This window comes from Epinephelus moara, chromosome 3 (genome assembly GCF_006386435.1).
Source record: "Epinephelus moara isolate mb chromosome 3, YSFRI_EMoa_1.0, whole genome shotgun sequence".
NCBI classification, from domain to species: domain Eukaryota; kingdom Metazoa; phylum Chordata; class Actinopteri; order Perciformes; family Serranidae; genus Epinephelus; species Epinephelus moara.
This window is the reverse complement of record NC_065508.1, coordinates 1,083,566-1,111,065: the sequence shown is the minus strand read 5'-3', so window position 1 is coordinate 1,111,065 and position 27,500 is coordinate 1,083,566. Positions and strand designations below refer to the sequence as shown.

Sequence of the window (27,500 nt, the reverse complement as noted above, 5' to 3'; positions counted from 1 at the left end):
CTGAACGCGTCCTGTGGAGGGAGTTTACATGTGTAGCTGCTGTTTGGCGGCGTGCAGCTGCAGCTCGTGACCAGTTCTGCTTTCAAACACCTGAGCACACATGACCGCAGACTTCACCGACCTGTCCACCCACCGGAGGGACCGCTCAGTGCCCCGGTGTCCGGTAAGTGTTCACGTTTAACCGCTCCGTGCAGATGAACGCGTCTGTTCGCCTGCTGAGCTGCAGCCTGCCGCTAGCATCCCCTCTGAGAGGAGGCTAACGTGTTAGCATCACCGTCAGCACGTGCTCAGGACGTTCACCTGTAATACACAACATCACCGTCACCACATGTTCACGAGCTCCACGCACAGTCCCGCAGGAATCACACGAACCGGACTGTTGGAGACTTTTTAAGAGAAGTTGTGTTTGCACGTGTCGGCCATTTTGTTGCGTTCAGGTCCCATCGGTAAGAAGCAGATCGTGATTATTGTTATTAGTTCTTTATTTGACAAAAATGACAAAACCAAGGCTTGAATAAGAACAGACACAAACAGGTAAACAAAGACGTTCCATAAATTTAACACCATTAAAAGTTAAAAGTTAAAAGTGTTAACAGAGTCACGTGTAAAGGTTCACAGGTTCACAGGTCAGCGTCAGGCAGGGAAAGTGTCAACAGTAAAAGTGCAGTGATATTTTGGGCTTCATGTAGTTAAAGTATTGGCAGTAAAAGTACACAAGTACTCTCCGCTCTTTGCAAAATATAACAGTAAAAGTATTCCCAGCTTCATGTAGTCAAAGCACAAGCAGTACAAGTATACAAGTATTTTATATACATGCAGTAAGTCAAGTCGGCTTTATTCATACAGCACACTTCATACAGCAGGGCAGGTCCAAGTGCTTCAAGAGCAGTAAAATATAAAACATAATAAAGGACAGAGAGTTACAATAGAAGAGTTTAAAAAAAGGTAAAATTAATAACTAAATGATTTATAGTCGCCATTAAAAATAACATAAAAGATTATTAAAATGAATGAAGTTCTGTGAGCGCTATGTAATCAAAGTGTTAGTTGTACACAAGTACTCTCAGCTCTATATTTATATTATATATTTATATTATATTTAAGGTTGTCCTGTTTGTGTACAAAGCCCTTAATGGTCTGACCCCGTCCTACATCTCAGACCTCCTGACCCCTTATTCTACGCCCAGGTCCCTCAGGTCAGCTGACCTGGGGCCCCTGGCTGTCCCAAGGCAAGGCAAGTTTATTTGTAGAGCACAATTCGTACACAAAGTAATTCAAAGTGCTTTACAGAACAAGAAAATGCATTAAAATCACAATACAAATAAAAACATAAATAATCATTATAAAATGAACTTTAAAAGAGAAGAGTGCAGATAAGATCCTTTCAGTCATATGCACAGTGAAATAGAGCTGTTTTGAGCCTAGATTTGAACATTGTCAGAGTAGAGGCCTGTCTCACATCTTCAGAAAGACTGTTCCAGATTTTAGCTGCATAAAACTGGAATCCTGATTCCCCATGTTTAGTCCTGACTCTGGGCACCAGCAGGAGGCCGGTCCCTGAGGTCCTCAGAGTCCGAGATGGTTCATATGGCACTAACATGTCAGAGATGTACTTTGGTGCTAGGCCGTGGAGAGACTTGTACACAAGCAGAGCTGCTTTAAAGTCTATTCTCTGAGCCACAGGAAGCCAGTGTAGAGACCTGAGCACAGGACTAATGTGCTCGTACTTCCTGGTTCTGGTCAGGACCCGAGCAGCAGCATTCTGGATGTACTGCAGCTGTCTTACGGCCCGTTTGGAGAGGCCAGTGAGCAGGCCGTTACAGTAGTCTAACCTACTAGAGACAAATGCATGGATAAGTCTCTCCAAGTCAGGTTTAGACACTATACCTTTGATTTTGGCAATGTTTTTTAGATGGTAAAAAGCTGCTGATGTTATTGATTTGATGTGGCTGTTAAAGTTCAAGTCTGAGTCCATTATTACCCCGAGATTTCTAACCTGATTTGTAGGTTTTAGAGAGAGAGACTGGAGGTGACTGCTGACACTTTCTCTTTGTTTCTGTGGACCAAATACGATGACTTCAGTCTTGTCTGAATTTAGCTGGAGAAAGTTGTTTTGCATCCACACACTGACCTGTTGGATGCAGTGACAGAGTGAATCCACTGGTCCATATTCACCTGCTGTCAGTGAGACATAGATCTGAGTGTCGTCTGCATAATTGTGGTAGGACACATTATTACTTTGTATTAACTGGCCTAAAGGCAGCATGTAGAGATTGAACAGAAGGGGTCCCAGGATTGACCCTTGGGGCACCCCACAGGTCAAGGCCATGTGGTCTGAGACACAGTTACCAATTTCAACAAAGTACTTCCTGTCTTCTAGATAGGACTTCAACCAATTTAGGGCAGTGCCAGAGATGCCCACCCAGTCCTCTAGTCTCTGTGAAAGGATCTCATGATCGACAGTGTCAAAAGCAGCACTCAGATCTAGCAGGACTAAAACTGAGACTTTGCCTGCATCAGTGTTCAGGCGGATGTCATTTGTCACCTTAATAAGAGCGGTCTCAGTGCTGTGATGGGGTCTAAAACCTGACTGGAAAACATCAAAGGAGTTGTTCATTAGGAGAAAGTCAGTAAGCTGTTGGTAAACAACTTTCTCAAGGACTTTGCCTAAAAATGGCAGATTTGAAATGGGCCGGTAGTTGTTCAGTACTGTGGCATCAAGACTGCTCTTCTTTAGGAGAGGCTTTATGACCGCAGTTTTCAAGGCCTTTGGGAATGTTCCAGATTGTAGTGACATGTTAACTATGTGAGCGAGTGGTGGTAACAAACTGCTCAGCACAGACTTTAGAAATCTAGTGGGTAACACATCGAGGCAGCATGTAGATGAACTCAGACTGGTGATGATCTCTTGGACAGTTTTGTCAGTTACAGGTGCAAAATGAGTCAGCTCTAAGTGTCTAGGTGGCTGCAGGGTTGTTATTGGTGTTGTGGAATTGATGGCATTTTTAATGGTCTGAACCTTGTCGCAAAAGAATACTGCAAACTCATTACACTTAGATGTGGAGATCAGTTCCAACGGCAGTTGAGCTGGAGGGTTTGTTAATCTGTTCACTGTTGCAAATAAGACACGCGAGTTGTTACTGCAGTTTCCAATAATTTCAGAAAAGTACCTCTCCCTTGTTCTACGTAAGATCTGGTTGAACACGTACAACTTTTCTTTATAAATTTCATAATGAACATGAAGCTTTGACTTGCGCCATTTCCGCTCGGCCCTCCGGCACTCCCTTTTCTGTGCCCTGACCGAGTCGTCATTCCTCCATGGCGCCTTCTGCTTATTTTTAACCATTTTAACCTTCACAGGGGCAATGGTGTCCAGAACATTCAAAACACTCGAAGTAACAGAGTTCAACAAATCATCAACATTAGAACATGAGGCATTTTCAAAGTTTATCATTTCCATGAACAGAGCACCTGTGCTGTTATTTATGTGTCTCCTCCGAACAACTGCAGGACCAGCCGGTGGTTTGGGAGAAACAGACAGGTCAAAGAAGACACAGAAATGATCAGACAGAGCAACATCAACCACATTGACGTTTGAAATATTAACCCCCTTTGTAATGAGCAGGTCCAGAGTGTGCTGCGCTCTGCTGTGGGTGGGCTCACACACATGCTGAGTCAGGCCAAAGGTTTCAAGGACAGCACTGAGCTCTTTAGCATTTCTGTCACAGACATTATCCACATGTACATTAAAATCACCTGTAATGACCAAACCATCAAAGTCTGTGCATACAATTGAAAGCATCCTGGTAAAATCATCAATAAAACTTTGACGGTGCTGGGGAGGCTTGTATATAACTACATAGAGTATGGACGGAGATTGTTTTAGCTCCATTTTAAAGGATACATACTCAAATGATGAAAACACCCCAAATGACAACCTGTGCATAACCATATGATCTCTAAATATTGCACAGACACCTCCACCCATTTGGTTTTCTCGTGTTTCAGATTTAAATTTGTAGTTGGGAGGAGCTGATTCCGTTAGAACAGCATTACCTGTGTTTTTATCAAGCCATGTTTCAGTTAAAAACATAAAATCAAGATTATACGAAGAGATCAAATTATTAATTAAAAATGATTTGTTAGACAAGGATCTGACATTAAGCACAGCAAGTTTCAGATTAGTTTCAGTAGGACTGGACATTATCTTCTTACAAGGGTTATGGATTAAATTTCTCTGATTGGACAGTCTAACTGTCCTTCTGTAATCTGGTCTATGTGGTGTGGCTGTAGATAAAGCACTAGGGGAGAATACTGTCTCACAGGGCCCCAGCTTGATATTACCTTTATCATGGCTGTAGGTCCTGGGACAGCAGAGGCCCTGTGCATCCTAGCTCTTAGGGATACCAGCTCTGGGGGCAGGCAGGGGAGGACGAGCAGGGGGAAGTTTGGGTGATGGACCAGATGAAAACCGAGGGGGAGGAGCTGGGGGAGCTTTAGTTTGTGAAGCAGGAGAGTTGAAGCTCCTGTGTGTCCCACACTCCAGACTTAAGCTCAGGGTGATCGTGTCTTTGCTGTGTCTGCCCCCACACTGTGAAACAGCCTCTCCCTCCCAATCAGATGTGCCCCCTTCACTGACTGTCTAAGTCCAGGCTCCGAACCAACTGTTATTCATCAGCGTCCTCCCTGATGCTGCCTGTGTGTGTCTCTGACTGTGAGCTGTGTACCTGACAGCTGTGTTGTCTCTCATGTGTGAGTTTAGCAGTTTGTTCGGTGACGTGAGTAGTTTTTAAATGTGCTTTATATAGAAATCTGTGTTGAGTTGAAATATATAGATATAAAGTATTACGAGCTTCATGAAGTTTAAGTATCTGCAGTAAAAATACACAACTATTATAAACCCAAGACGCTATTCGCCCGTCTGTCTGTCTGTCTGTCTGTCTGTCTGTCTGTCTGTCCGTCCTCCCACAGTTGAGAGCAGTGTTGATGTTTGACTGACATCTAGTGGTGAAGACTGTGTACTACACTGTGGTGATGATGATGACTGACTCATTGAACATTGATTATTTTCTCTGTTTAGATGCATTAAAATATAAATAAATACAGTCAGTGTGACAGAAACACATCTGTCTCTGTCCTGGAGCTCTGTAGTTTAACCCAGTGAAATATTCAGGCCTAAAATAAGATGCTTTTCATGGCCGTGTGGTGAATGTTCCAAAAAGATGTCGCTGTGTTTCCTGTCGGGAAAGTCGTTGCTTTTTACCAAGAAATGTGTGTGTTACACAACAATAAGACAATACAGAATAAAAACAGAAACAGCTCCAAAGACGAAGCAGAGCAGAGGACAGACGTGGAGTTAAAGGGGATGTGGGATTTTAAATCAGTGGCTGCAGGTGTGCCCTTCATCAGATACTGTTTGTGTGTTTGAAATGTGTAACAGAGGTTATTCAGTCCCTCCAGGATCTCATGGTCCAAAACCCTTGAATTTGCGGCCAATTTCTTCAAAAATTATGATAAAAATTGCAGCATTTTTTATGTGATTTTTTTTTTTTTGTAGGAAATTGCGGCTAATGACAAAAGGAGGAAAAAAATGTGATTGTTTTTAAAATAACTACCTCCAAAAAAATAAGCCCTGTAGTCACTTGCTATAATAATCACACTGAATATTACAAAAGTAGCTGCAAATGTTTTTTATGGTTCTCTTCTTTAGTTTTATTTAATTAGTTTCAAAACATGGACTCCAATAATGTTGAGTGAATATTGTAGCTCTCAACAATGTGACTGTACAACATGTCAGCTCATCTTCTGTAAACATTACATTTTAATACATTCAACACATATTGTCTGCATTTACACAGTGCAACTTCTTATGTCAATACAGAGCGTTTCTCCAGACTGCAGTGCTATTAGCACATTTGATGACGCGTCTGATGACGTTTCAAATGACGGTGCATGCGCAACGACTTCCGGTCAGGAAAATCGTGGCACTTTTGAAAAATTGCAAGCCCCCCGCAAATATTGGACTTCCCGGTCTTTCGTTGAATTTGTGTTAATTATTGCGATCACAAGAAAGCGATTCTCTGGAGGGACTGATTATCGCTCTGATGTCGTCTGGGATCTTGTTCTAGATATTATCAATACGGCTACTTTTTATTGGCGCTCTTATTGATTCTTCTTCACTTTTTAAAATAAGTGCTTTTTAGAAAATGAAGTAATTTAATAATAATAAATTTAGAACAAGATAACTGAATATTTTAAATATAACTAAATGTTTCCAAAGCAGCAACTGTCATTTTATAAATAATATTCCTGACATCACAATACTGAGTGAAGTGCAGTTTTTATCAGTCACTGTAAGTCTGTCCTCCTGTCCTCTGTCCTCTGTCCTCCAGTCCTTCAGGTTATTGTCACTTCGTTTCCGTCGCGGCCGCTCAGCTGTTCACTGACTTCACTCCGTGTCATGTGGGTGAGTGTGTGTTTGTGGAGGAGGTCGGCCTCGGCACATAGAGCAGGAACGAGGCTGCAGGATGATAATAAAATAAATCAAAATGTTAAAAAGAACAGATAAAATTAGGGCTGGGCGACATGGCAAAAATATGACGATAATTTTCCCAGTATTGATCGTAATCAATATTTCTCACGATATATAATTTTATGATGCTTCGGGTTTGAAAAGTGTCCTGATGACGTCTGACACCTGGAGAAACCAAATGATTTTCCAGCTTCCCACAGCGCTCGTTGTAAAGCTGCGGCAGAGTGGTGTAAGAGAAATATTTCCTGCCTGAGAGCTCGATCTGCAGTCTAACGCTTTAATTCATTTCTTGACTCCGTCTGTCTCCACGGGGCTCAGGGCATCATGTCTTTGGCTAGAAAGTATGACACAGCGTCTGTTATATCTCTGCTCCTTTTGCATCGCTTCTCATGTGGGGTCATGGCAGAGGAAGAGGACACTATTGATTGGTGTTTCAGTACCGCCCTGCTAGCCCCGCCCACATCAGCAGAGGTGCCAGGAAGTTGAACACTTGTTGGTGGACTTACTGCAGTTTTGGTGGATTTTCATGTTCTGTGTCGTCGCTGGGACGCCACCTTCTCAGGTGACGGAAAAGATTTGTTGTGTTTCCTGTCCTGGTTGGCACCAACCATATTTTGCAGACCATCTTTGTGTCGTCACCTTTCAAGTAGCCAAACCACGTCCAGACTAATGACACTGTGTGACCTTTTTTATCCACAGTTTGGTTGAAGGTCTTATTCAGCTTCACCGCCGCTTTGCTCCTTACTTACACTCATTTTCCCCTTTTTTCATTATGTCCATGCTGCTTTTACTTTGTTCTCACCTCGGCACAAACTCTGCAGTAAAAAATGGCCGTGTACAATGACGCACACCCCCAACACTGCAGACTGACTGACAGCTGTCTGCTAACTTCTGCTGTTTGGATTTATCTAGGCCTGTCCATATCGAGGAAAAACAACTTTAGTTTAACATCGTCGTAAACATACATTTTTGTTGAGATCCCATTTCAAGATCGTGTTACGGCCCAGCCCTAAATAAAAGAACTGATAATGTCGGAGCTTATCAATACTACTTTGATAATTTAACCCTGGGGCTTGTTTAATACCGGGTTTTGGTGCCCATCACTAGTTTTCAGTCGGAATAGTCCCACGAAAAATGGTTGTTTTTTACCAAGACACTGCTGCGTTTCCTGTGGAGGTAGTGCTCCCAATTTAGTAGTGCTCCCAGTATTTCAAGCAAAACTGTGAACTTCTCCCAACCATAACGAGGTAGTTTTTGTGCTTAAACCTAACCACACACTAACCACAGTGCTTTTGAAATGTAAAGTTTAATAATGTACAAATTTATCTGGGGTTTGCAACAATGTACATCAACACTTTTCTGGCCATCGAGTTGCACTGCTGTTTAAAGGTTTTAGGAACTAACTCAAATTCCATCTTCTGTCTCTACTCACAGATTGAGAAGTGATGCAGTGACAGCAGATGATGTCTACAGACGCTCTGAAAGAAAAACAAGGATTTGGGTTTCCTCTGCAAAGGCTGCGAGTCGTCTTGGATCCAGTTCCTGAAAGAGACGGCGGGTTCCCTCAACAGTTTTGGGGTTTGGATATCAACATGGACGGCATTGAACACTACATCTGGGAGCGCCGCATCCACCATGGGGTCAGGTACCAGAAGAGCGCAGTCCCGTTCCCAGACTCTGTTGAAATCGGTTTGGAGTTCAACGCGGCCCTGGAGAGGAAGGAAAAGTTAGATATGTGTCTGCTGACAAACAGCGTGATGCTGGAGCTTTGTGAATTTGCCAAAACGGTGACTAGGTCCGAGATGTATTTCTTGTTTGAAATACTGGAGTTCAACTTTGACCTTGGTATGGACATGGTCGATGAATGGCAGTGTTACGACTTAACAAAACGCGTTCACACTAAAATAAGGATGCTGAGGGATCAAATCAAGTTTAAACCTCATAGATGGCTAGAAACATTTCTACTGCCACCCCTGAGCATTCCAGTAGCATCCGCTGGGTCAGAGCAGTCTGAACGCTACTACCCTAAAAGGAACACTGTCGTGGATAGTTCAGTCCTCACTGGAGGCAGCAAGAACAGCGAGTCTGCAGAACATCAGGATATGGAGAGTAACACAGCTGCAATAGTTATAAAGAAACAAGGAGGAGTCCGATTAAAATCAACAGCTGATGCTTACCCTCACTGTAAAGACCTCGGTGTGACTCTGGTTGTTCGACCAGACAATGCACCCAAAGAGAAGCTGGACCCAAATCTGATAACCAACGGCGTGATGATGGAACTACTCGACTTTTCCAGAGTGCTCTGTGGAACCCACACTGGGATAGTTTGCGACTTGGTCAAGCAAAACTTTGGTTATGAGTTGGTAAGAACTCTGTTCCGTGTTCAGGTAGCCAGGCTGATGGAGAGGAAGTACGCCTGCCAAACACCCGAGGACAAGAGCGCTTTCCGAAAGGAGGTTTTTCAAGTCCAGCTGAACAAACGGGAACAGAAGCCTAAAAAGAGAAAAAACCCTGACACAGATTACCAAGAACTGGAAGAACCAACAATGGCCAGTAATAAAAGAGAGATGCTGAGGCTCGAGGACGATGATGCAAAAGACATCTGTCAGGAGAGCGACCTGTCATACATGTGTCCAGTTGATTTTGAGACAGAAATGCAGTCAGGTTCAGATGCCGAACCAGAGAACATGAAGTTTGAGAGTTCTATGCCTGAAACAAAGTTTTCTCTGGATGTAAAGGAGGAAGAGGAGGAAGTTTTCGTCTCCCCACGGCAGCCTGAGATGAACGTCCACAACCCTTGTTTGTTTGAGGTATGTCCAAAGGACACAGCTCTAAAAGAAATCGGGAATCTGTTTTCTGAAGACAAAAAGGAAGACATGGGTGTAAAAACATATAAACAGAAGCTGTGGATCAGACGTGCCCCTCGCTCAAAGGAAATCCTGAAGTCTAGTAGAGTGAACGACATGTTTGCCCAATGCAGAGCGAGAGCTTTAGACTTCAATATCGGCTCAGGCAGCAAACAAAATGTGGATCTGCAACTTTTCACCAACCGGGTGTTGTATGAAGTTTATAAATTTGCACTTGCAATGACAAAGAGTTCACGCAATTTCTTATTCGATATTCTGGGCAACAACTTTAACCTTTTCTTCCACAATGAAGTGCATCAGCGCAATTTTACGTCTTACATGTTTGTGAAAGAAAAGATCCTCCAGAACCACCCTGACAGATGGAAAATGGAGTTCCTCAGCAGCCCCTTTCATTTCCCTGAAGTTTACAACATGGTTGATGTGACCAGTGATTTTCAAACTAGACAGGAAGCTGAGACAGAGCAGCAAACAAACAGGGATTCACAGCCCTCGGATTCAAGCCAGCAGGAAGATATGGAGCCACATCCGTTCTGCAAAAAGTTTGGCCTCAACCTTTGGTCAACAGAAGAACGTTTGGCGAGCCAAAAGCTTGATTTGACGGTCCTGACCTCAGGCGCTGTGCTGGAAATATTCGCCTTCATCAGAGAGCTGTGTGGATCGCTCAGGGAGCTAGTTAACGACATCCTCGATCACAACTTTGATCTCGATCTGCAAAGTGGATTGACAGAGGCCTCACAGGTGATCCAGAGATGGTACTCCACCCAGAAGAGCTTGATGAGAAAGTACACCTCATCACCAAAGGTAAGCAGGTGGTTTAAAATGGTTGTCCCACTGAATGGTCACTTGCTGCTTGATCCAGAACCACCAACTGCCAACAGCCTGGAGGATCTGGATTCAGAAGACTCAAAGCCAGAAATGGAGGCTTTAGACAGAGATGAGGAGATAGAAGAGAAAAAAGTCATCCGCTATCACTTCTGCGAAGAAATTGGATTGGACCTTGATGTCAACTCTAAACCAGGCAAAACAAAACTCGACTTGGGAGTGCTGACGAGAGGAGTCCTCTTGGAGATGCACCAGTATGTGGAACGAAACTGCAGCCGATACGTTCCCGCTCTGTACGAGATTCTGGAGTACAACTTTGATCTGAGCCCTCAGGGCCATCGGAGGGTGGAGTTCGCCTGGTCCATTGCGGCGCAGGTCATCGCCATCGCAGGTAAAAACGGCAGAAATGGACAATACCTGAACAAAGTGATAGAGTTGCCTTTCGAGGTGTCCGAGTCCTCGCAGATCGTCTGCAAAGAGGAGCCGGAGGACGGCTTCGGTGAGCTTGACCTTAACGATAACAACGACATTATGTTTGTCAGAGAACTGAAGCCTGTTGACATAGAGGTGGAGATAGATTAGAGTCGATATTCTCTAATAGAGTGCTGCAGGGGTGACCTTTATTTGTGGGACAAACCGGAAGTTAGCGTCACCTTGGTTTCCGCAAACAAAATGTCAATGGAATTGTTTCTTTGGGTTATTGCAGAAAATAAGATCTGTGATGAACAAAAGTTTATGATACTTGTTTGTTTTGTTCAGCAAGATAATCTCCACAAACACCACTAGGATGATTGAAGCAGAAATGCAATCACCAGAAGTACAAAGCTGGAGTTAGACTATAAGCGATCTACACTAGACGTTAGCGTCACCACCACAACAAGGCTGTAAAACTGTGTTCAGCGTGATGATGTTCTGTGTCTCATTGGGCCACTTGTTAGCAACCGCCTTTTTGAAGACACATAAAAGCTTCAAAATTCGTGAATGAGGTATTTACTGATGAACTTTATGTCAAAGAACAAAATGTCGAAGTCTTGTGTTAATCACCAACCTTTTTTTAGATATCTAACCAACAACACGTTGACTTCAAGACGAGGCAACAGGAAGTGCAGAAACGCTAACTAATTTTTGTGATTTAGGACACATGCAGCACTCGATTATTAATGAGTCATTTGCTTTGTAAAATACCATAAAATTGTTTCTTAAAACCCAAGATGACGTCCTCACATCACTCATTTAGTGTAAAACCTGAAGACGTTCAGTTTACAGTCACATGTGACAAAGAGGAGCAGCAAATATCGTCATGTTAGAAGCCAGAACTTGTTTAATATTTCTGCTTGAAAAATATTCAGTTGAAAACAGATGCCCATTATTTGTCTGTCAGTCAATCAAGTCATTGCTTCAGCAATAAAAAACAGCACAAACTACAACAATTGAAATTAAAGTTGAATCAACACTATACAGTATGTAGCCTTCACAGAGGTTGGATTTATTGCAGTTAGGGTTGCCACGGCACGATAACAGCCTCAGAAAATATTGTGGTTTCATGGTGTCAGTCAGAATGAGCCTTAAAGGAAAGAAAACAGACGGGTTGTGTTTGGTTGAACAGACGTTTTATTATTTTAATTGAAAGTTGAAAACAGATTTTTATGATGGTTTGTGTAAAACGTCTCCCCTTTGGAAAAAAACTCAAAGAAGAGATTCAGTCTCCAGTTGCATTTTTTTTTCCAGTATCATACATAAGCAAATGTACACTGTAGGATAACCCTCAGTTTTCATATCATGGTGTAGCTCATTATCGGTATATCTTTGCAACCCTAATTGCAATACTGTATTCAGCTGCGTTGGTTTAAGCCAGATGAACCTGATGACACACTGACAGCTGAATGTGATCATCATGTTTGGACCTTTACTTTTAATGGTTAATATTCTGGAGAATGTCCACTGGGGCTGGCTTCGTCTCAAACCTCACATTCTCTGTGATCACCTGTGCTGTTTTAATTCAGCCAAACTCACAATATAGTTTTTTCTACTGTACATTTATTTTCTGTTTGTGGAACCAGTACAATAAAGGGATTTGATTGCAGCTCATGAATGGTAACTGCTGCCATGCAGGCATTTGGTTTTACAATTAGGACTCGACATCTGACATCATCAACATCAGTGGAGATTATTAAAAAAGAACTGCTGTATGATGGGATGTATCTGACTGAAATGGACCGAGTGTCTGTATGTTCAAATGTCCGACCTCACACTTGGCGGAGGTATTGATGAGGACCAAAGAAAGTCCAGTGTGATGCAGTTTGGACGAGTGTCTCTCGGGAAATCTATTGGCAGGAACGTTTAACGCCAAACAGTCGGCCCGTTCTACTTTGAAACAGTGGACTATTGAATGACCTGTAAACATACATGTGGATGAAACATGTTTTCGGCCTTGGATGTACATTTTGTTTTTATTATGTTCTGTTGTTGGGAATTAAAGTGTCTTTAATCTTCATTCTGTCTGTGTCAGATTTATTTCAGCTCACAATTACAACACAGCACCTTTAAAATGTTCAGACTCAAATATTCAACATTTTCAACCTGGTCTCACTCCAAAGTCTTGAAGCGTCAGGGCCGTGGACACTGTCCCGCGGTGGGGCAGCAACCAAAGTTGAGATGGTGAAAGAGTGGGTGGATGGGTCCAACAAACATCGAATTTCACCCAGGAGGCTGGTGTTCACTTCCTGTAAGATTGTAAAGTCGAACCCTGTTCTTTATTCCTAAACCCAACCACGTGTGTGTGTTGGCTAAACGTAACCAGGTGTGTGTGTTGGCTAAACGTAACCACGTGTGTGTGTGTTGGCTAAATGTAACCACGTGTGTGTGTTGGCTAAACGTAACCACGTGTGTGTTGTTGAAAGAAAAAAAACATTAGTTGGTGGTGTTGTACTGATGTAGTGCTTTTATTTTGAAAGAGACTGTATCAAACTGTACATTTCCTGTGAAAACAGAAGTGTATTTTGAAAACAGACAATGCATGTAACAGGCTGAAGTTGACACGGCGTCCCAGAACGTCAACAACCAACACACCCAGGGTACCTTGGACGTCATATGTGGACGTGGAAAGTCCATGACCAAACGTGGACATGTGACGAGGTCACAGTGAGGATGATGATGGTGTTTTACAGAATGTTTTGTTCCTTAAACTCGACGTCCGGTGGGAAAAAAATATTTTTATTACATAGTTTTAGGCAGAAATGGAGTCTTAAAAGTTTACTTTTATTTAAAAGTAAAAAAAATTTTAAATCTGCCTCCATGTTAAGAATAATTCAACTCATTTTTAATGTCCATCAACTGTTTGAAAAATGTTCTAAAATCAGTCTTTCTGTTATTCTCGTACAGTGATACTGTTTTTGTTGCCTGGTTTCAAGACACACACTGATTTCTGTATTTTTTTTTTTTTTAAACAGGCTGAAATATTTTCACTGCACTGCAAACTAACTTTTTTAGGACTGAATTTTGGTGTTTATAAGATTGAACACAGGGTCAAAGACATGAGTCCGGGATGGTAGACCGATACTGCATTTCATTCCTGACTGATATTAATCTGAATAAACAGCATGTCTCTATGAACACAAGTATTTATTTAGAGTGCTCAGATTATTTACTGAAGTAAAAGTGCCCATACAACAACAGAACAACACTTCATTTGAAGTAAAGGTCCTGCGTTTAAAATCTCACCAAAGCAAAAAAAGAGTACAGAAGGATTTCTTCTCTGATAGTATCATAGTAAGTGTATCTGCTGCTGACGGACGTGCTCTGTAGTTGTACTTACACACAGTCGTCAGATATGTTGAATTTATTTTGCAGATCAGAGTGTTTCAACCTGATGTAATAAAATAAAAACTGTTTATCAAACACAAAATTATTAGAAGCTGCTGTGTGTCGTCACAATAATCAAACTCCTCCCAGCAGATAATTGTAATCGATGACATCACTAATACTTAATGTTTAAACTATTATAAAACTAAGAAGTCAATTTGCATTTAAATGATTCATTTGAATGAGTAGAATTAATTGAACGAGACTTTAATTGGCTCATAAAATGAACACTTACATTTCATCAGTGTGTGTACAGTGATTTTTACATAGGCGTCCCATCATGCTCTCTGTCGGAGTCCTGCAGGTGATTAAACAGGTGTCACTAATGATCTCATCAGAAAACATGAACCTGATGGTTTTATTAAATAAACCTGAGGTGTGTGTTTCTGTTCAGTTTCCAGCAGATGGCGCCAGAGTCGTCCAGATCATCTGATGGGAACTCAGCATGTTTTATTTTCCTGAGTAAAACACTGGTGTTTGGTTTCATTAATCACAAAGTGCCAAAACACAGTTTGCAAAGTCAAATATTTCAGTACCTTAAATTCAGTGCTGTTTAACTGTCAGCTGTCAGTGTTCACAGGACGTCTGCAGGTCAGTTTTAAATTTGGTTAAAAGCATTAAATTAGAGTGACTGATAGCTGCAGACGCCCTGACATTAAAGCCCATATGTGGCTCAGCAGGGGCGGAGCACCAGATCCAGGGCCGCTGTGCTGCCTGTGTGGGAGACAGAGCTGTGAGTGTTTGTGTGTGAGGTGGATCATCACTGTTCTGTTGGTAGTTGCAGTCTGATGTGTGACACTGAGACAGTGTCTGCATGCAGGAGACCGATGGGTTTATAAGAAGACATTTCATGTGCAAGACGTGTATGACGAGGACAAAGTGTCTCTGTCTCCGTCCTTCCCTCGGCCTCTCTGTTGATGTAGAAATAAGATTAAAATATTTAAATCATTTCCAACACTAGATTCATCTGAAAGGCCGACAGATGGAAAACGACTTTTTAACTCCGCCCACAAAGATTGATCCTTTTACAGTTATAGTTCAGCGTCCCGAGCTGCAAACCTTTGACCCTCTGTAGCTCCTGTGCTGTGTGCACAAAGTTAACGTACAGCCCTGCTGTTTATTGATGTCATTTCTCATGTACATGTTGTGCAGCTGTTTATTTTTTATGGTCTGTTTTTATAAAAGTGCTCCTGACGTCTCTAACGTGGCTTTGACCTGTAACTGAAAACGTGTGTCACCGTTCAGCCTGAAAATACAGATAAGAATTTTTCGTCCATATCACTCAGCCCTGCTGTGAAAGTGCACCTTCATGGGGGAACAGAAAAAGTTTGTCTCAGGTGAGTCAGTACAATAAACAAACCAGAGAGGACGTCAGAGGAGACGCCTGCGCACCGATGTGACTCGGCTAGAGAGACACAGAAATGTCCACAGATGGATCGATGCAAAAGAGTCGGCTTATTTATTTTCTGTGTTTTTAGACATCCGGGCGCAGAAGAGTAAAAACGGCAGCAAATGTTTCAGTCTATCATCAGTGCTCAAGCACTGTTTGAGCACACAACTGTTTTCACTCTTTATCTCTTTTGTGCACCCGTGTCTGAAATAAATTGACTGTTGTTGCGTCGACCTCAGTCTGTGGACATTTCTGTGTCTCTCTGGCTCAGTCACATCCGTGTGCAGGCGTCTCCTCTGCGTCCATCTGTAGATCATTGTGACGTTTTTCTGTATGTGTTTGCAGCCTCTCAGGACACTTGATGCTTTGAAGGCTGATTGCTACAGCAAACGTTTTTTTCCTGGAGGGTCTCTTACATTAGTGGGTGAGTCACTTTAGCAAACTCATCAATTAATTATTTTTAACTGATTAAGCAGTTCATTTAACGCCTCTTATCTGAGTCCAGCTCACTGTGATTGATTCATTATATTATTAGGAATAATTATAGGCCTGATTGTCCCCTCTGGTTTCCCATCATTCTTTGGCTGATACGATGGTTGAATAGGATGTTTTTATTGTACTGTACGTGATATGAAAATGGTTTTATAGTTTAATGCTGTCACAGAATCATATCAGTCACCTGAGGAATTTTACTGCACAACAAATACTTTTGATACTTTAAGTACATTTTACTGACGATGCTTTTGCACTCATGAAGGACTTTGTCTGCAGGACTTTTACCTGTAGTGGAGGATTTTTACATTGTTGTATTAGTACTTTTAGCACTTGTGCTTATGACACCGGAAACTGCCAACGTAGTTCCACTTGACTTAACCACAGCGTTCGATACAGTGCATCACGACATTCTAATAAAACACCTCCAGTTTGGTGTCGACATCAGTGGCACTGCATCACACTGCTTCACTTCCTGCCTCAAAAACAGCTTCTCTGTCCGCACCGGAAACCACTCCTCTTCTTCAGCCACTCCTTCCTGTGGGGTCCCCCTAGGCTCCATCTTAGGTCCTGGTCTCTTTTCGTTGTACATGCTTTCTCTCGGCCAAATTATTAAGCAATACAACATCTCTTCCTCTCCTGTGCTGACGACACACAGCTGTGTCTCCCTCTCAAACCTCACGACAAGCCCAATTCTGTGAGTCCATCACGTCCTCACTGTGACCTCGTCACATGTCCATGTTTGGTCATGGACTTTCCACGTCCACATATGACGTCCAAGGTACCCTGGGTGTGTTGGTTGTTGACGTTCTGGGACGCCGTGTCAACTTCAGCCTGTTACATGCATTGTCTGTTTTCAAAATACACTTCTGTTTTCACAGGAAATGTACAGTTTGATACAGTCTCTTTCAAAATAAAAGCACTACGTCGGTACAACAATGTAAATTAACATATTTTTCCTTCAACAACACACACGTGGTTGGGTTTAGGGAAAAAGAACAGGATTTGGCTTTACAATCTTAAAGGAAGTGAACACCGGCCTCCTGGGTGAAATTCCTGCCCACCCTACTCAGACTTTTGCCACCTTGACTTTTGCAGGTGTCCCACCACATTTCCCCCTGATGCTGCCAGGCACTGTTAAATGATAATGGCGACCGGCTGTGTATCACACCAACATTAAAAGATGGCTTTTATCGTCAGTGTCTGACGCTGCAAGTCACTGCCCGAGTGCCAGATTTTGGTGGCTTCGGGGTGAGACCAGGTTGGCCTGTCTTGTAAACAGCCTCGAGGACATAAAGGACGTCATTCAGCTGATTGAGGGCGGATAAGAAGTCTTCCTTTTTGACCCCCCGACTCCATCGAAGGGATTTCTGAGCAGCTCAACAGCCTCTCCAACTATCTTAAACCCTGTGTCAAAAATCTTGGCGTGATATTTGACTCTGCCTTTTAAGTTTGAAGAATTAACACAGTAGTAAAAGCCAGAGTCACCCCAACTTTCATCTTCTCCCGTTTGGACGACTGTAACTTTGTCTATGCCGTTATCAGTCAGTCCTCTCTGTCCCGCCATCAGCTGGTTCAGAACGCCGCGGCCAGGCTGCTCACAGGTATCACACCTGAGTTAACGTCTCTCCACTGGCTGCCTGTAAAGTTCAGGATTGATTCGAAGGCTCTCCTGTTTAACAGTGTGCAGACCTCCTGACCTCTTATTCTACACCAAGGTCCCTCAGGTCAGCTGATCTGGGGCTCCTATCTGTCCCACGCTCCAGATTCAAGCTGAGGGGTGACTGTATCTTTACTGTGTCTGTGGAACAGCCGCCACTGACTCGTCTAAGTCCAGGCTCAAAACCTAACTTCAGGCTGCTGTCAGCCCTAGAGTGGTCTCCTCTGGTCTGAATCAGGGACTCATGTTGTTCCAAAGTTGTATAATTGCCTAGAGTTGGTTCGTGTTCTCACGGCAGCATTTACAAGAGGACCAGATCAAATGCCTTGTGTGAGAAAGCTGCTCTTGATTGGTCAGAATTTCCATGTGGGAAAAATCCAGGAAGTAAAGCAAACGTTGAAGAAGAGTACACTTGCAAGATAAATGTGACACTTTCTAATGTCACAATGGAGGGACAACTACGCAGGTTGATTTTAGCGCTGCTCATCGTGGACTATATTGCTGTCATTGTTCATTTTAGTCAAACCATACAGTTTGAAAACGAGGCGCGGCTCCAACTAGAAAACAATGTTTTGATGCATTGGATGTGCTGAATGTGCATATTAAGGCAGTACAGGAGGAGGTGCACATTAATAATCCTCCAGGACTGTAACATGCTCATGTTTAACCCAAACAATGTGTCATGTGACTGCAGTTGCTTCACATCCAGGTCGGAACACCTTCTCACCACAAACCAACCGCACCAGAGTTCCTTTGGAACCGGACTGAGACCACCTCTTCAAGAAGGTCTCAGTCCGGTTGTTTTGCTGTGTTCACACCTGCACAAACGAACCACACTGAGGGGACAAACACACTGCAGTTAGATTAAACTGAACCAAACAGGTGTGAGAGCAGCCTGTAAGTCATGAGCGTCAGAGTTCACCTGGCGAGGATTCATCTGATGTCTGTCTGTCTCTGAGTGTTGGAGCTGTGTACCTGACAGTTGTTTCCTCTCATGTGTTGTTTTGTTTTTAACTGTTGAGTGAGTTTGAGACGTGTGAAGGATCTGAAATCTTCCATCAGTTTGACAAACTGTTTTTTTTTACAGTCACCTCTGTTATTTTTGTGTTTCACACTCAGCTGTGGACGTGAGGCGACGTGTTCCCAGTCCTAACAGTTGGTTTCTCTGTGATGGATCTCATGTTTCCTCACAGTTTATTCTGAGGAAGGAGAAGAGAGGACATTACTGTCTTTCTTCCTCTCCATCTTTAATTCAGTCTGTTTTACAGACAAGACGTTACCTTCAGCAGCAGGACCAAAGCCTCCAAACACAGGAGTGTGTGAGCGAGGACTCAGAGTAAAGACCTGCCGCCGGCTGTGAGTCAGCCTCAGAGTGACAGAGCGCTGCCTCTGTTATCCCTCGTCACACTCCTCTTTAACACTCACACAGAAATGACTAAACTCTGCAGAGGAGCTGCAGCCAGACGGAAACAAGGAGCAGAGAAATTATAAAGACAAACATTTGTTTTAATCCATGAATCTGCACATTTAAAATCCTGAACTGAAATAAAAAATCTGGTTTTCTTAAATGAATAACCTCACTGTGGCGCCTGCTGCACTTCCTCTGGGTTTATTTCCTGCATGGGAACACAGCTGTCAGCCTCCGTTACATTCCTCCACTGCACCTAAAAATAATGAAGAAGAAGAAGTTTCACAGATTGAATGTCCCTGTCTTCTTCCTGTAGGAGGAGGCAGCACTGAAAGAGTTACTGCTGGTTTGTACTACGGAGGCTCATCACTGCCAACGTGATGGAAAAAAAAAAGACCCTTTAAGAAACAGTTTCATGATAATGACACGGCAGAGTTTATAAAGTAAACTATACAAGTGGTGTGATAAATAATGGGCAACTTTACAACTTCACTAATCTTAACTCATTATGTCGAGACACTTTGTAATTACTCTGACATGCTGAGTCATTAGTTTGATATGCGGAATCATTGTTTCCAGAGACAGAAGTCATTTTGTTAAGTTGTTGTTTTATTTGTATTTATTTGTTTAGTAAGCTTCGAGATACGTTTGTCATTTTTGGATAGTAATTCAATGTTTTTAGAAACGTTCTTATTTTGTGATGCTGTCAGTATGTATGAGACACTAAGTCATTGTTTCTAAATAAGTACGTTTTTTGGGGGGAAACATTCTCATCATTTTGAGACACTAACTTTACGTTCACACCAGAAGCTTCCAAAGAGACAAAGTCTCTCGCTGCGACCCAAGAAGCACAAGTGTCAAAAATATTTGTGGCAGCTCTCATCACGTGAATGATTGAACGTTTGATCGTCCTTGTCAATTTAAAGGAGCTGCGAAGCGACAACTAGCTTTAAAGCAGCGTAGTTGCTGCTTGTTGTTGTCCAGTCAGAAAGCTCATAGTTGGCCTACAGAAAGTTGTTTGGTCAGTGAAAACAGAAAACATATGTCGTCCCATTCAAACCAAGCAAGGAAGACTTGCATGCTACGTCTCAACATTAGCCTGCAGTTCTCTCCTATTATGAACATTACACACTTTAATACTCACCAGACCAACCAACTGCCTCTGCGCCGCGGTCCCAAGCCTCATTCTTTTTATTTTGTTCTCTGTAACCGAACAGCGACACATTATAAAGGACTGAGTGGGCGCCAACGCAAGTAACAAACTTCTCGATATCCTTGATATTCTCGAGTTGACCAAAGTGCTGTACCTACAGTTAAAAATGATTAAAAGAGAAACAAGTGAAGTGAAATAATAAACATAGATCAAGGCACAAATAAACACATAGGCAACATCAGGAGGACTCTAAAGCTTTAGTAAAGAGGAACGTTTTTAGCCTTGATTTAAAGAGTCGATGGAGGGGGCAAGTCTGACAGAGGGGGGAATGCTGTGTCAGAGTCTGGGGGCTGCGACCACAAAGGCACGGTCACCCCTGAGTTTAAAATAAGTACGTGGAACAGTTAAAAGCCCTAGGTTAGCCGACCTGAGGGGTCTGGAGGTGGAGTATGGGGTTAAAAGTTCTGTCATGTAGGAAGGGGCCACTCCATTCAGGGCTTTGTATGTGAATAAAAGAAGTTTAAAATCAATACGGTGCTGCACTGGCAGTGGAGAGAGGCTAGGACAGGGGTACCTGTCAAAAGTCTGGCTGCAGCGTTTTGTACTAGTTGTAAACAGAAGAGAGATGACTGATTAATTCCAGTGCAAAGAGAGTTGCAGTAGTCCAAGCAGGTGGAAATGAAAGCATGAATGACTTTTTCTAGGTCCTTGAAACTGATGAATGGTTTGATTTTTGCGATGGTGCGAAGTTGGAAAAAACTGGCTTTGACTATTGAGTTGACCTGTTCATCAAACTTGAGTGCAGAATTGAAAATGACACCGAGGTTTTTGACGTGAGGTTTGATAAGAGTGGACAGGTTGCCAGGACTGTTGGATATCAGGTTGATGTTGTCAGAGGGGCCAAAGACAATGATTTCGGATTTAGCTTCATTTAGTTGAAGGAAGTTTACTACCATCCAGGACTTCATTTCACTGATGCAGTTGAAGATGTTGGTGAGTTTGGATTGGTCGTTTGGTTTGAGGGGAAGATAGAGCTGGGTGTCATCAGCATAGCAGTGGAAAGAGATGTAATATTTTTGAATGATTTGACCATCTGTAGGAACCAAAGTTACATGGCTTGTTCTCTGGGACCCACTTCATCGATGCGTCAGAGCTCATTAACATAAAGTTAAACGAGTTTTAACTCCCCTCCGGAGCCGCTCCGGTCACTTTGGTTGCCCAAGTCGCCGAGCTCTCATTGAAAATGAATGACTTCCGACATTTTGGAGGGGAGTCAGTTTAAATACCGAGTCTGCATTTGGAGTTCAGTCATTTTTTGACGTAGTAAGTTATTTTCCACCAGAGGATGAATCCTGTCAACTTTTTGTTTTCTGTGAAATATCTCAACATCGACTGGATTAACTGTTGTCATATTATGTTTCTCTTCTTATTCACATGAACACATCGTTTCATAACGTTTACACCACCGTCGTTCCCACGGCTACCTCATGTTGTTGCACTATAATGCCGTGGGACTGTTCATGTTGTACACGACTGTGTGTCTCCCTTTATTTAGTTTCCCTAAAGTGTCTTCTTTACTTTAGAACATATGAATATTTGTTTGTTTGTGTACAACTATATTTGACATATTTGCCCATTGTCTCATCATCAGTGGTGCAAAGCATGTGCAATACTGAAGTAGAATTTTAAAGTATTCAGATTATTAGTACAAAATATAAATGAACTAATAAACATGGATGAATTATGACAGGTTCATCTGCTCCGCAGCTCCGCCTTTATAATGATGAACACATTAATGCATCAATAATTATAATCATATAATATAATACATGGAATTCCACATGATGATATTTTTGAAGTGAAAACATGAACGCAGGATTTAAACAGAGTATTTCTGCACTGTGTGTGGTACGGATAAAGATCTGAGTACTTCATGGTGAGTTCAGGGAACGTCCCTGAGCCGACACACCCTCCTGATTCTAAAGTGCAGTTGTTAGTTTAATAAGTGTTTTCTTTACTGACTGACTGTGAACGCCTCACACAGGTGCAGGAGAAACAAACCTCCATATTCAGCACGTTTTTATTGTCACACAGGAAGTAAATAAATCCTGGAGACGTCCTGGTTCTAATGACACGACCTCACCTGACCTGTATGACCACAGGTGATGAGTCCACCGCAGTGTGTGTGTGTGTCTGTGTGTGTGTGTCTGTGTGTGTGTGTGTGTGTGTGTGTTATTACTGCAGAGACATATTTAGTATCTGCAGTACAAACTGACACACAGAGCACTCAACTCCCCAGGCTGCGACACACTCAGTCCCCAGAGTGCCTCATCTGCACTGACATATGGGACACACACACACACACACACACACACACACACGCACACACCACTCATTTTCACCCTGATTCATAATCTGCTCAGAGACTCACTGCTGAGCTCCAACATAATCCAGTGGGACCAATGTCTGTCACCGCAGCACGTCCACGTATTTAAAAAAAAACCTTTATTGACACAGAGCTCTGATTGGCTGCTACCTGCATGTGGAGCTCATGGGATTTAAAATTCACTCCGTCACATCTGCGTCTCACATTTACAAACCAAACCTGCAGAATTATCTCCACGAGCTTTATTGGCAACAACCTCCAAACCAGAGAGAGAGCTGCGTGAATCTGCCTCCAACATGTCAAAGCTTTAATTCCTCCTGGATAGTTACTGACTCAGAGCAGAGAGCATGTGGAAAAGATAACACATTTATTTGTGTTTCTATTTTACAGATAACTAATATGGACAGAAATGTTCATGTTTTTTTTGTTTTTTTTAATTTAATAAAAGCAGCAACACCACAGTTTAAAAACACAAGTATGAGTCCTGCGTTTACATGTTTACTACAAGTACACAAGTTTTATCAACAAGATTTATGAACATTTCCTTTTTTATTTACATCAAATTGTGTTTGTTTGGCTTCAGATGGCGTCATCTCAACATCATTTTTATTTCGGATATCTCTGGATTTCTCTCCGGTGTCTGCTGTTTTTCTGCCACCACGATGCGTGTGCAGCTGCTGTGACGTCCAATCAAAATTGGTGTGTTGGCTGTTTCTATGACATCATAAAAGACACATGAAGGCAGTGACGTTTGCATCGTTTGAAACAGACGCATCGCTTTTCATACGTAAAGGGAGAATAAATGAGCCTGTGACTCTGTGTCACTCATCGGAGAATAAATGAGCCTGTGACTCTGTGTCACTCATCATATGCACAGTTATCATTAATTAATTAACTAGTCCATAGCCATTGGTAGCTTTGTCACCTTCTACCTATGCCAGTCCTCAGTGCCTATGTGCAGTTTCACATAGATTGACCACGTCAGTGAGTAGAAAAACGTGGGACAGACTCACACACACAGTTTTCGTCATATAGTAAGATGATTTGTCGACACACACAGATCTTCAGGTTAGAGAAGCTGGAGACATTTTTTGTCCATCAATTACTGTATACCAAATAAAGCCTAAATATGATCATATTGATTCTTTATTATTACATGCTTGAGCTTCATCTTGTAGCTGGTCGTTGGATTTTAAGTATTTGATATATTGTAGTTAATCTGCAGTGATGTGTCAGTTTATAATCTGATGGTCGCTCTGTGTGTTAAATCTGACATCTTAAATCATGTATGATAACCAGCAGCTGTGCAGTAACATTTCCTCTGTGATGTGGTGAAGTGCAGACGTATAAAGAAGGATGAAATAGTGCTGCGGTCACACACGAGACATGAAAGGCTTCATCTCCTCCCTGAGCGTCTGTAAGGAGGTCAGGAGTCAGACAGTAAACCATCAGAGAGCAGCTCCACAGAAACAAAGACACAGCTGAGTCGAATGTTTTTCATCCGACACTCCAACTCATTAAATCTGTATGTTACTGTCCCCGGGCTGCTAGTTACCGTGGTTACGCAGAGTTGGCTGATGTTTTCCCTCCGTTGTAATCAAAGTTTGCCGGCTTTGTTGTCGTCGTTGAAACGGAGCTGCAGGGTGAAACGAAGGAAACCCTTCATCTGAGGATCACTGTTAAAGGAGCAGTGTGATGTTAGCTGCTGTAGATCATCTGAGGTGTAGGAGGTCTTAGCTTAGCTTAGCTTAGCTTAGCTTAGCACAATGACTTGGAGCAGGGGGAAACCGTTAGCCTTTAGCTCTGTCACCAACACATCCTCACTGTGACCTCGTCACATGTCCACGTTTGGTCATGGACTTTCCACGTCCACATATGACGTCCAAGGTACCCTGGATGTGTTGGTTGTTGACGTTCTGGGACGCCGTGTCAGTTTACGTTTGTTACACGTGTTGTGTCTTTTCAAAATAAACACCTGTTTTCACAGGAAATGTACAGTTTCTGCTCGTTAGATGTGTACAGACTTTTCAAAATAAACTCATTTTCATTTATTTCCATGTGAAACAAAATCACCTGGTTAGGTTTAAAAAAACAAACAAAACACCGTGGTTTGGCTCAACATTCAAACAGGAAGTGAACACCGGCCTCCTGGTTGAAAGTCTGCTGTTTGTTGGACTCATCCACCTCACTGCCCCCCCCCCCACAGGGACTTTCCAGGTCCTTAAATGACATCATTGTCTGGCGGCGTTTCAAACTGACGCCGTCTGGTGGCGTTTATAAGTGATGGTACCCGACAGCGTGACACACCGCCATGAAAGGATTATTTTTTTGTCAGCTGCTGACATGAAAATCAATGACCAAGTGAAGATGTTTCAGAGCGAGACGTTAGTGTGAACAAGAGGCCCAAACGTCAAGGAAAGTGTCTGTTTACACAAATATGTGGACACATACAGAGAGGGCCTTAGTGTGGACCAGTGTGACATAGCGCACCAGTTCACCTCAGTATAAACCAGTTTGAATCTGCTTGGACAAGTTTAGTTTATGAATCGAGCAATAAAACCCTTTCCAACAAAACAACTGCGTCTATGCAGGTTGTTTTTTAAATGCGCAAAAGCTCACTAAGAAGCAGCGATGGATGCCCCTCTGTGTCGTCACGGACGGGTCAGTGAACAGTAGAAAGCAACATGGACGCCAGGGAAAATGTTCCAGTGGTTACTTCTTTATATCTCGTACTTATTCAGTCTTTCTTTTAAACTGCTTGGACGGAGGTGGACGGTATTCTGTGGCGATGAGTCGAATCATCGCACCAGAGAAGGGGCGAAAATGAGAGCGTCCACCTGGTGTGGTGTGACATCACTGCTGGTCAGAGCTGAAACAGCTGCAGAGTCATTTGTCCCAGTTATACTTTAACTTTAAAACAGAAGCCAGATGTGAGATGGTGATGATGATGATGATGATGATGGCAGGTGATGAAGGATCTAAAGTCTGATGTTTCTGTGAGCAGCCAATCAGCAGCAGGAACTTCCTGGGTCCAGACCTTTAAATCCGCCCACTGCTCCGAGTCTGAGTTGACAGTTCTGTCTGAACGGAACAGGAAGCTGTTGTCATGGAGACAGAGTTTGGGCTGTGTGTGTGTGTGTGTGTGTGAGTTTTATTTTTCCATTTGTGTTTACCTTTTTCATTTTTCATTTTCCTCTCCTTGTCTCCCCTCCTCTCATACTACCTCCTTTCCTTTCTTGTTTCCTCCTCTCGTCTCCTCAGATCCAGGTTTGTCGCCTTTTGACAAATAAAAGTTATCGAGGGTGAAAAGTTCCTGAAATATCAATAAATAAATGCATAAATCTCTGTAATGTAAATAAATAAAAAACAAATAAATAAAAGTTGACAGTTAAACAACATAAATAAAAACATTTCTTAAAATTTATTGTCACATTTATATAAAACTACATTTGTTTCGTTCTGTATTTAAATGTCTTTATGTTTATGTAATATTTATGGATTTAATTATTTATATCTATTTATTTTAGGATTTATTTATTAATTGTTTTGTTCATTGATGAGTTACTTTATTTATTCCTGTGTGTGTTTATTTCACCATTTATTTATTTATACTTCAGTTAATTCCTCTCCTCCATAAACAATAAACATTGTTAGAGAAAATAAAAATAAAAACAAGAAGAACAAATGTACAGTAACAATATGAAAAAATATTTTAAATATATGTCAGATTATCTGTGTTGAAACAAGAGAGCTGAACAGTTTGAGCACAAATATTATTTATGATAAATCCTGATAGACTGTGTTTATGGTGTTTTTAACTTTGATTTTAGTTTTTTTTAACAAATATTTAATTTTACAGAGAAACAAAAATAGGATTTAAAAAATAAATATGTCTTCAGTTATTTAATGTGCCTGATAATAACAATAACAATAATAATAATAATAATAATAATGATAATAATAATAAATAACACTGACAGAGCTGCTGAGTTTATTTTGCGTCAGAGTTTCTCGTCAAGGGCTGAAACCAAATGATGGTGTTTTTTAGCAGCGTTAGGTTGTTCCCATATTCCTGTGTGTGTGTGTGTGTGTGTGTGTGTGTGTGTGTGAGCACTTGATGGTTGGAGGGATGTTGAATGATGCGGAAAGCAAATGTGCTCTGGGAACAAAAACACACCACAACACACACCGGGGGAATAAAGAGTGTGTGAGTGTGTGAGGTCGGGGGGGAATACAGTGTGTTGGAAAGTTGAAAGATTTCCCTGTGGAAGACCACACACACACACACACACACACACACACACACACACACACACACACACACTGGTGAGTCGGAGGTTCTGTGATTTTCCAACACAGGACGGATCCTGACTTCAGTTACGACTCGATCACAGACAAAAACCATCCAATCAAAACGCTGCATTTGATCAGTCGTCCAGTTTGTGTTTTGTTTTGTTTGTTTTAATTGCAATTGTTGACTATCTTTGACATTAACGTTCTTCAGGTCTGTACATTTGTCTTTCAAGTGAGACCAGAGGCTGTTGATTTACATCTTGGTTTTAGAAATTATTTTGTTAATAATTCTCAGTTCCATAATTATTCAACTCTACAGGCTAAAAATCTTCATCTACTGTTGTATAAAACATCCTGTGGTCAACTTTCTATCAAATACTGTGGAGTTATGTGAAATAACTGTGTACATTTAATGGATTCATCTATGGAGCTTTATCCCTACCTTTATTCAAGAGAGTGGTCTATCAGTTTGAGAGCGTTATTTATTGATGCTCAAAAACCCTGCCCTCGCACTCAAATAGCCTCTGCTTGCACTTGGATCTACTCTGTTTCTGCTCAAACTGTGTGCTCGCACTCAGATACCATGTTGCTCGCACTCTGATACCATGTTGCTCGCACTCAGATACCATGTTGCTC

At 42.1% G+C, this 27,500-nt stretch overlaps 1 protein-coding gene and 1 long non-coding RNA gene across 3 annotated transcripts in view; both read left to right on the top strand.

Moving 5' to 3' along the window:
* The first annotated feature begins 14 nt into the window (after positions 1 to 14).
* Positions 15 to 12,705, top strand: LOC126385642 (uncharacterized). The gene is made up of 2 exons (XM_050037482.1): positions 15 to 163; positions 7,967 to 12,705. Exon 2 carries the CDS (start codon positions 7,993 to 7,995, stop codon positions 10,801 to 10,803), a length of 2,811 nt encoding a protein of 936 aa, XP_049893439.1. The 5' UTR covers positions 15 to 163; positions 7,967 to 7,992; the 3' UTR covers positions 10,804 to 12,705.
* A 2,458-nt stretch (positions 12,706 to 15,163) lies between these two features.
* LOC126385858 (uncharacterized) overlaps positions 15,164 to 27,500 on the top strand; it is a 79,619-nt gene continuing 67,282 nt past the window's right edge. For both annotated transcript variants that reach the window (XR_007569451.1, XR_007569452.1), the window contains exons 1-2: positions 15,164 to 15,419; positions 15,818 to 15,896. This is a non-coding gene — a long non-coding RNA (uncharacterized LOC126385858). The remainder of the gene's footprint in view (positions 15,420 to 15,817; positions 15,897 to 27,500) is intronic.

Excerpts from the sequence above, each read along its gene's own strand:
- LOC126385642 (XM_050037482.1), top strand. The coding sequence starts at position 7,993 with ATGATGTCTACAGACGCTCTGAAAGAAAAACAAGGATTTGGGTTTCCT.